Source organism: Alnus glutinosa, chromosome 3 (assembly GCF_958979055.1).
Source record: "Alnus glutinosa chromosome 3, dhAlnGlut1.1, whole genome shotgun sequence".
NCBI classification, from domain to species: Eukaryota; Viridiplantae; Streptophyta; class Magnoliopsida; order Fagales; family Betulaceae; genus Alnus; species Alnus glutinosa.
This window is the reverse complement of record NC_084888.1, coordinates 26,457,120-26,467,317: the sequence shown is the minus strand read 5'-3', so window position 1 is coordinate 26,467,317 and position 10,198 is coordinate 26,457,120. Positions and strand designations below refer to the sequence as shown.

The 10,198-nt window shown below is 33.0% G+C and overlaps 1 protein-coding gene across 5 annotated transcripts; it reads left to right on the top strand.

Moving 5' to 3' along the window:
* Positions 1–4,037: 4,037 nt before the first annotated feature.
* On the top strand, positions 4,038–8,403 carry LOC133862380 (pentatricopeptide repeat-containing protein At1g80150, mitochondrial). Of its 5 annotated transcripts, XM_062298167.1 has the most exons (4): positions 4,038–6,008; positions 7,043–7,122; positions 7,934–8,051; positions 8,147–8,403. In XM_062298167.1, exon 1 carries the CDS (start codon positions 4,554–4,556, stop codon positions 5,760–5,762), a length of 1,209 nt encoding a protein of 402 aa, XP_062154151.1. In that variant the 5' UTR covers positions 4,038–4,553; the 3' UTR covers positions 5,763–6,008; positions 7,043–7,122; positions 7,934–8,051; positions 8,147–8,403. The 5 variants fall into 5 exon arrangements, 3 of the variants coding, with proteins under 3 accessions (XP_062154151.1, XP_062154150.1, XP_062154149.1); XM_062298166.1 differs by having other exon boundaries at positions 7,937–8,403; XM_062298165.1 differs by having other exon boundaries at positions 7,934–8,403.
* The last annotated feature ends 1,795 nt before the right edge of the window (positions 8,404–10,198 follow it).

Genomic DNA, 10,198 nt, shown 5'->3' with positions numbered 1-10,198 from the left:
AAAATTTTTGGGAGTTGATAGGGGGCATGGCCCCCTTCCCACTTGTGCAATTTAAGTGTATTTAAATGGTAGTTTAATGTATTTAAGTGTCACACGTGTGCAATTTCTCCAAGATTAAATAATTGAATTTTCTTAACTTGAAATGTTACTCGTCATGCTTTCAAACTAATTAATTGGTATGTAGCTGAATTTACTACGCCTAAATAATTATCAGAGCATATTATAGTGGAAAACGAAATGAATGATTTGAAACAACTAACATAAGTTCATTAGTAATAACATGTATTATCAATATAAACTCAGAGCTTCCAAATGGATATTATTTTAATTATAACAATTAATATCTATTTAAGTATACCTAACAAAGCGAGCCATTTTCTCGGCATTTTTATCCTAACGAATTTTTTACTTTACAGCTTAGCAACCTGCTAAACTGCAAAACACCGAAGTAACTTGTTTATATAAAGAGCCTTAAGTAATAGTTTGTAACTTTCAATTATTAAACATTTTTTTTTTTTTTTTCACAAAATGGTATGTATTGTCTTCGTTATTATGCCATCTAAAAATGTGGCTGAAGTGGCATAATTCCGATAACAAGTCATTGGTATTTTAATACAAATAAATCAATGCAGAGAAATCATGTAATATATATATATATGGTTTGTTCAGACCCTTAACCCATTTCCGTTCAGGTTGACGCTGTCTCGTGTGACCTTTAATACAATACATGTGCCTACGATATTATCGCATATCATTATATACTAGTAGCTCGATCGAGTCCAACCTCAGGTGAATCATGCTACTTGCAAAGCGTTAATGTTCACCACCAATCAAAGATGGATGTGTCTGGTCAAAAAAATACGATTGGATCCAAGGTCAAACAATAAAAGTAAGGGTTAAATACATATTTAGTACTTGTGATTTAAAAACCCTATTTTTTAGTACCTCAGTTTTATTTCGCTTTACAAATGGTACCTGGGTATTGGGAAAATACTGACTTGGTAACTCCGTCTATTTTTCTGTCCAAATTTTAACGTCCTGCCACATGTCAACCTTTGAGGGTTGACACGTGGCACAATATAAAAAATAAAAAATAAAAATCTTTAAAAATTAAAAATAATAAAGCTTAAAAACAAAAATAAAGGAGTGGTTCTTGGTCAAAATGGGGGTGACTAGAACGGTTTGGAGGGGTGATTCGGCCACCCATGACCAAATAAAATATAAAAACGAAGAAGGGAGTTTTGACCATTGGGGGGGTGGCCGAGCCACCCCCAAGGGCCAAAACTCCATTCTTCAGTTTTTTTTTTCTTTGGCTATGGTGGTCAAACCACACCCATGGGATGGTTCGGCCACCCTAGTCCAGTTAAGGGGGTGGCTCCTCTTATTTATTTATTTATTTTTCAATTTATTTTTTGTTTAATTATTTTTTTTAAAAGTTTTATCGTTTTTAAATTTTTAATTAATTTTTAAAGATTTTTTTTAATTTTTTTTTATTTTTATATTGTGTCACGTGTAACCCTTAGAGGTTGACACATGGCAGAATGTTAAAATTTGGACGGAAAAATAGACAAATGTACCAAGTCAATCTTTTCTCAAAACCCAAGTACCATCTGTGAAGCGAAATGAAACTGAGGTACCAAAAAATAAAGTTTTTAAACCACAATTACCAAATATGTATTTAACCCTAAAAGTAAATCTTTGGACCATAGGGTCAACCCATATAATGGTAAACAAATGGTCATTCTACCGCACGTACTAGTATACCATGTCATATGATGCAAATATTGTTCATTTATTTTAAAATCATATATAATAATTTTTCCATTAGTCTAAACATATTATAAAATCAATAGGCTCATGACATATTATTTGAAAAGTAAAGCATGCTTAGTCTATTGACATGTGGCACGTTAGAGTAAAATAGTGATGTAAGTATTTACTTACCTCGGGTAATTCTCCCCGCTCCTTGACATCTTAATCACCAAGTCATTGCAAACACACTCTAATATTAGATACTATATGCTAAGAACACTAATATGTAAACGTAAAACCCTAATCAATGGTCGAACCTTTAATCCATGATTAAAACCCTAATTATCTCTTCTCTGGCAGCCTATAACATTTGTTCCTCAGGGGTTGAACGTTCTTCCTGTTTGGGTGAATGTTCGTCTTGCTAGGGTTGAACATTTGTTCCCTTGGGCTAGGAACTAAAACTCCCAAAATCAACCTTAAACTCTATTTTCATGCAATAACTTAACTCATACACAACCCAACATTTCTAAAAACTCATAAACATGCACATATGACATACCATTGGATTCGTTATCATGCATTGTTAAAAACATATAAAAGTCGTGACTTTCTTACATTATCCTTAACATATCATTAAAACATTATGAGCAAGAGTTTTAAAACGTTATCTTAAGGTCATCTTGCTACCATATCATCACAAAAGGAAACTCACTTTTAAATCTCATGCCTTTATGTGGTAACCCAATTTCTTCAAGGTAGATCATCATGTTAAACCCTTAATATCTAACAAAAGAGTTTACCATAAGTACGAATTTAAGCTGTAAAATCATGATTAAAAATGAAAGATTAAAAATATAGGTTGGGTTCCTTACATCAAAGTGGGGATTCTTCAAGCCTTAATGATGAAAACCTCTCTCTCTCTAGGTTTAGGGTTTTTTTGGACTGTAATGGTGAAAATTGGGGCATAAGGGGGTAGCATGCTATTTATAGATGAGAGGAAATGATGAGAATGGCTGAGGTGTCTCACATGTCCCCATTAAAAAAAAAATTGTCTGAACTCCTTGAACTTTTGTTGGAAAATTTAATCGTTGAATCAAACTTCAAAAGTTCTCTGGCGATCGTTCACATCCAACTTCGATCATTCAAGCCCAACTTTGATCGTTTGAACTTTGAAGGTCGCAGGTTTTTAAATAATAAGAAATAGTTTAAAGGGGGTTCTTTTTAAGGTATTTTTAAAAGCATTCTTCAACAAATTTAAAGCGTGTGAAATGTTAAATAATTGGGTATAATTTTATTATTTTAAAATGTAAGTGTTAATTAAATGGGGCATTGCATCATGGGCTACTTTGAAAATGCCTATTAAATTAGGGGCTAAAGTGATTTTTTTCTTTTCTTTTTGGGTAAGTAGAGTAAGACAGGTTGACCAGAAAAAGAAAAGGAAAATGAAGGATAATGACTTCGTTTGTTAAAATTCTTTTCTTTCTTCTTCTGTTTTTTGTTCTAGAAAAAAAAAATATAAAATACAAAACACATAAAATTGTTTTGATCTTTATAGCACAACAACATATTTTGTAAAAGAAAAAAAAAAGAAAAAAAAAAGAAAAAAAAAAGACACAACTTGTACGGGATTGGATAACCAATGTGAGAGGGTATATATGAGACCCACGTGCTTAAATAAATTTTAATTTGTCTAATCACCTACTTGAATAAGTGAGTTCCGAGTAATACTAGAAGTCACTCTTTTATCATTCTTGTGTTCCTAAAAAATGATGTGACTTTTAAAATTAACATTTAGCTTGTGATTAATTATTATTGAATTTTGATTAAATGATGATTTTAAAAGTCACATCATTCTTAGAGGGACACAAGAGTAACTTTTAGAATTACATGGTGAGTTCCATATATATTATCTGAGTAATGTTACAAGTCACTCTTGTTTCCCTCCAAAAATGATGTGGCATTTAAAATTACCGTTGAACTTGTTGATTGATCATTATTGAATTTTGATTAAGTTGTGATTTAAAAAGCCATATCATTCTTGGATGGACACAAAAAGAAGACAAAAATGACTTATAGCATTACTTATACTCTCTCACATTAACCGTTCAAATTACTAAAAATTTGGACAGCTAATTCTAGTCTATGTAATTATTATTATTATTATTATTTTAATACGGTGCATCTAAATTTACAATTGTGGTCCGACCAATCACCATCAACCATCCAGCAGTCCACGCTTCCTTACCGTGAACCTCCCCGTAATACAACGCGCTTACCAGCCAACCAAGCCAAAAACCTAAACCCCAAAACCCTCCGAAACCAGCAAGGCTACCGAAACTCCGAGCAAATGAGCTCCCATTCGGATCCACCTCCTACATTCCGGTAACACTCATCTCCTTGCAACTTTCATTCCCTCTTACAAGCTCATCTCTGGCGTTTCCTTCGTTCATATTCTTCAGCAATGCAAGAATACCTATGCAAACAACGATAGCTATATAGGTTTTCCCATTGCTACTTTGATCAGATATTAACTTCGTTTTCTTCCGTTTTTGGGTGTATATTTCTGGGCTTTTCAATTTCTTACATGGGTGAGTATTATCTCAAGTTAGTGCCTAGAATCTTGGTTTCAGCATCTGGGTATGTTTCGATTTGAGCAAAATATTGATATTTTATTTATTTTTGGGAGTTAATGATTCTAGGATTTCTAATTTGTTATGTGGGTATTGGATATTTCATGAGTATTGCATAGAATCTTGATTTGGATGGATGGGTATGTTTCAACCTGAGGAGATATATAGAATATGCTCTCTCTGCGATATTTTCGCAGATTTTGTCACACTGTAGCCCCCATTGCATCAACAGATACTCCTGCAGCTGTTTCGAATTGCATTCAAAATCTGAAACCATTGGAAGAACCTGCCCTTTTGAAGCTTAAGAACGAGCGGGACCCTGAGAGGCTGTTCCATTTATTTAAGGCCAATGCACACAATCGACTTGTAATTGAGAACCGTTTTACATTTGAAGACACAGTGTCTAGGCTAGCTGGTGCAGGCCGCTTTGATTACATTGAGCATTTGCTTGAGCATCAGAAGACTCTTCCGCAGGGTCGCCGTGAAGGGTTCATTGTGAGGATTATAATGTTGTATGGTAAGGCTGGGATGACTAAACATGCTATTGATACTTTTTATGATATGCATTTGTATGGGTGTCGAAGGACTGTTAAATCCTTCAATGCTGCACTTAAGGTTTTGACGAGTACACGTGATTTAGGAGCAATTGAAGAATTTATTTATAATGTTCCCGAGAGGTTTTTTGTTGAATTGGACATTTTTTCAGTTAATATCATTATAAAGGCTTTCTGTGACATGTATGTTTTGGATAAAGCGTATTTAGTCATGTTAGAGATGGAAAAGTTGGGAATAAAGCCGGATGTGGTTACCTACACAACTCTTATTTCGTCATTCTATAAGGATAACCGGTGGGAGATTGGCAATGGGTTGTGGAATCTTATGGTGCTGAGGGGGTGTTTACCAAATCTTGCAACATTTAATGTTAGGATCCAGTATTTAGTTAATAGGAGGCGAGCATGGCAAGCTAATAGTTTGATGGACATGATGCAGAAGCTTGGGATTACACCTGATGAGGTTACCTATAATTTGGTGATCAAAGGGTTTTGCCAAGCTGGGTATCTTGAAATGGCCAAAAGGGTCTATTCTGCTTTACATGCCAAGGGGTACAAGCCCAATATGAAAATTTACCAGACCATGATTCATTATCTCTGTAAGGGAGGGGATTTTGATTTGGCATATACGATGTGTAAAGACTGCATGAGAAAGAATTGGTTTCCAAGTGTTGATACCATTCATACGTTGCTTGAAGGCCTTAAGAACAATGGACAGATTGGTAAGGCTAAGGTCATCCTGACATTGGCTCAGAGCAGGGTGCCTCCTTTTTCTTCAAGCCAATTGGGTACTTTAAAGTCCATATTGTCCAGGAATGGAATAAGATGATGGACTTCCTGAGGGCGCTACTTTTTCCAAATGAATAAGCGGCCATTAATTTTTTGATTAATGTAACAGGACGATCAGCAGGAGCTGATATTCTTTGTACATAAATTTACAAAGCTAATTGGACATGGATTTTTAATGGGTTTACATCATACCAAAGCCATATGTTCTTGTAATTTGTTGCAACTTCTCAATAAAGTTCGTGATGAAATAGGAGTTCTGAATGGACAGTTCTCTCCCAAGTTTTTTGTAAGTTCATTATGTGATGACTCTCTCTCTCTCTCTCTCTCTCTCTCTCTCTCTCTCTCCCTCCCTCCCTCCCTCCCTCCCTCCCTCCAAAGCCATATGTTCTTTTAATTTGTTGCAACTTCTCAATAAAGTTCGTGATGAAATAGGAGTTCTGAATGGACAGTTCTCTCCCAAGTTTTTTGTAAGTTCATTATGTGATGACTCTCTCTCTCTCTCTCTCTCTCCCTCCCTCCCTCCCTCCCTCCCTCCTCTCTCTCGTGTATGTGTCATGATCACTATGTGAACCGTATTAACTCACAGTCTTCTTTTTGTCTTTTCTTTCACTGCCAATGTAATGCCATTCTTTGTTAACATGAGTGGCAAGTTTGCCACTCATAATAACTTGCCTCTCATAATTCTGAATTTGTGTTTTCCCTCAGGAATTTGGTAGATCTGATTTGTTTTCTAGATTGTAGTAGATCTTAGAGCTTTGGCTTTCCTGGTTCTCTTGTATACTCTTTGTGGACGAGGGATTTGCTGTTTTTTTAATAAAATTCTTATTATTCATCAAAAACAAAAACAAAAAATAATTCTGAATTTGTGTTCCTCTTTCTTTTTCTTAAGTTGAGTGTTTCTCTTGAATACTCCATGCATACTTGGGCTGCGCCCTTTGCTCTTTAATAAGAATGATTTACTTATAAAAAAAAATGAGCGGCAAGTTTGCATGAGGTCATATATGTCTGCATGGACCATAGTGAATTGACTCCTGATATCTAGTTTGAAACACTGTATGTGGAGCGCATGGATGTTACCATGGTTCATGTATGTCTACATGGATGGTAGTACCCTGTTGTATCAATAGTCATGCGATGACATCCTTTGTTTATAGATCCATTCGCGGTTGCATGTGTTGAGAATTGTCTAAATGCATTAGTATTCATATATTTCCTTCTTTTGTGTTATTCAAATGGAAAAGAATTCATCATTGTTAGATATCAATCCAATCCTGATAGTTAGTAAGTTCCTAAGATTCTCATTTTTGTCAATTTTTTCAGCTTTGGTGGTGAAGAAGAGAGTGGTCTATGAAAGAAGGAAATTCATCCTAGTTCGATATAAATCGAATAATAAGATCTTGGTAAATAAGTATCTTGCTCTTTGTTGTTAGGTCAAATCATTTTGCTGATATTTTGGTATTTATGTCATATACTTGTAGTTGCATTACTGTACCTGCACTTGTGTTTTGGATGTGAAACTTGTTATGCTCAATGTCAAAGAATCATGCTTATGGAAATGAGATGGCACGTGAGGAGAGTGATGGTTAATAATTTTTATGTGCTTAATAACAAGTTGACTATAACTTAATACTATAGCTAATAGCTATAGTGGGTTTTGAAGGTACTCAGCTTTATAAAGTTGTGGTCATATCAAGGCAATAGCTGATAAAATAACAGTAGGTCTGTGTGCAAATGTAAAAGAGTTTTCCTGCTTTGATTGACCATATTCTTCCCATTTGCTTTTTAATTAAGCCAGAAGTATTGAAAATACCATTGAGCTCAGATGATGGTTCTTGTAATGCAAATAAGAAATTCCTTTCAATAGTTATAGAAATTGATAATGGATATGCAAAAATGTCTCAACTATTAATGAAAAAAAACATAGCATGGTCTAATGGGGCAGGCATAATGCTCAAGGGTCATGGAAACAAAGAAGATGATCCCTCTATAATCTTGAATGTACGATCACCAGAAAGCTGATGGATTATTTAGTTCCATAATAGCCGACTCGTAACTAATCTTTCCCACCCCTTTGGTACAACATGTTCTCCTCAGGTTGAAGGATACATTATTAGTGGGTTTGCCCAAAATTGGAACTTTACATAGGTGCCTTTCATTGATTTTTCGGTTTCTTTCTTTTTCAATCGGTGGTGTGTTTTTTCTGTGTGGCAGCAGCTCGTAGCCGGACCTGAACGAATCCGGAGTTTAGCAAGAGGGACATTTGATTGTGAACTGCAGTTACATGAAAAGAGTGATAATGACTCCATGATCTTCTGTTGCACTATTGGCTGTGAGGAAGTTTTGGACTCTTAATTTCTCATTACTTTGGGTGGATTGGTGATATCTGGATCACAAATTGAGTTGTACAATTGTTTGCATGGGTAGTTTTTTGGCAAGGAGAAGGCCAGCTGGCTGGAAAGTTGTTCCATCGTGCTTAAACATGCTGCATTTGGTGGAAAGGAACAACTGAAGTTCAGAGAAGTTTGGTTCATAATATTGGGTGGAGCTTGTCGTTAAGAGTGCTCAGATTGGACTTGGGATTTTTCCTTTTCGGATTACTTGGATATTTTGTAATCTGAGACTTGAGTAGCTGTAATTGGCCTTATCTTTGTGTGCTTCTTATGGAATAGATATTTGTAAAATCTATTGCTTGTCCAAGAATTTTATTTATTTATTTTATGATCGAGCTATTCCTTGGGTACGTGCAAGTCTTTCCGTTTCAAACTCTTGGCCTATAATATACGAGTTTTTTAGTTTATTTTATTAATATTCAACTTGCTACTTCAATTCCTCCTTTTGGATTACAAGACTTACAATTTAATTTTAGGAAAAAGTACACATAACCCCCTCAAACTACCACATCATTGTCAATGTACCCCCAAACTACCAATTGTGTCAATCTCCCCCCTTAAACTACCAGAAAATGTCAATGTCCCCCTAATGACAAAAATGCCCCTCATAAAATTATTAAAATAAAATAAAAACTAAAAAAAATTATTAAAAAAATATAAAATAACAAAAAATTATTCCAAAAAAAATAAAAATTAAAACTGTTTTTTATTATTATTTTTAAATAATAATTTTCATTTTTTTTAAAAAAAAAATGTTCTTTTTCGTTTTTTTAATTTAATAAAAACTGTTTCTTTTTTCATTTGTTTTTTTTTTTTTTAAAAAAAATGTTCTTTTTCGTTTTTTTAATTTAATAAAAACTGTTTCTTTTTTCATTTGTTTTATTTTTTTTTAAAAAAAAATAAATAAATTTCAGTTATTTTTTTTTCGTTTTTTTTCCTTTAAATTTTTTTTTTCGTTTTTTAATTTAATAAAAACTGGTTTTTTTTTCATTTGTTTTATTTTTTTAAAAAATAAATAAATTTCAGTTATTTTTTGTTTTTTCGTTTTTTTTCTTTAAATTTATTTTTTATTTTTCGTTTTTTAATTTAATAAAAACTGGCTTTTCTTTTTTTATTTTTTCATTTGTTTTTTTTTAAAAAAAAAAATCAGTTATTTTTTGTTTACTTTTTAAAAAAAAATTAAAAAATTTGTTCTTTTTTAAAATTTTTTTTTTTCGTTTTTTATTTAATTTTTTAATTTTTTAATTTTTTTTTTAAAGTTTTTTAGTTTTAGTTTTAATTTTTTTGAATTTATGAGAACATTTTTGTCTTATTCAAAAAAAATTAAGGTCATTTTTGTCTTTTTGTTGGTCTTAGGGGGGACATTGACATTTTTTAGTAGTTTAAGGGGAGAGATTGACACAATTGGTTGTTTAGGGGGTACATTGACAATTGAGTGGTAGTTTGAGAGGGTTATGTGTACTTTTCCCTTAATTTTAGAAACATCAAAGATATCTCAATGTCGTAATTTATGTAGTTACAGTAATTTATCTTTAAAATAAGCAAGATGATAAACTAATATCAATCATTATTATTTATTTATTTTTTTATAATAGGGAGAAATTCCGTACATAGCTAACTATAGAATTATACTATGCCAACACACGGATAAGAGTAATTTTAGAAGTTTTTCATGTGTTACTCTTGTGTCCTTTCAAAAATGAGGTAGCTTTTAAAAATATCATTTGATTAAAATTTAATAGTGATGAATCACAAGTCCAATGGTGAATCTAAAAGCTACTTCATTTTTTGAGGGACACAAAAGTGTCACAAGAGGGATTCTAGTATTATTCTAGGAATAAACACCGAACACTTAAATGTCCCTCACCAAAACATTGAGTAATTCTAAAAGTCACTCTAGTGTCCTTGTGTCCCTCCAAGAATGATGTGGTTTTTAAGATCATCACTTGATCAAAATTCAATAGTGATCAATCATAAGGTCAATGAAGATTTTAAAAACCATATCATTTTTGGAGGGACACAAAAATGACAAAATAATGACTTGTAACATCATTTCAAAACACTAGATCAATTAAGAGATTAGAAC

Bases quoted from the DNA above. Each gene is read 5' to 3' on its own strand.
- LOC133862380 (XM_062298166.1), top strand. From the start codon at position 4,554: ATGCTCTCTCTGCGATATTTTCGCAGATTTTGTCACACTGTAGCCCCC.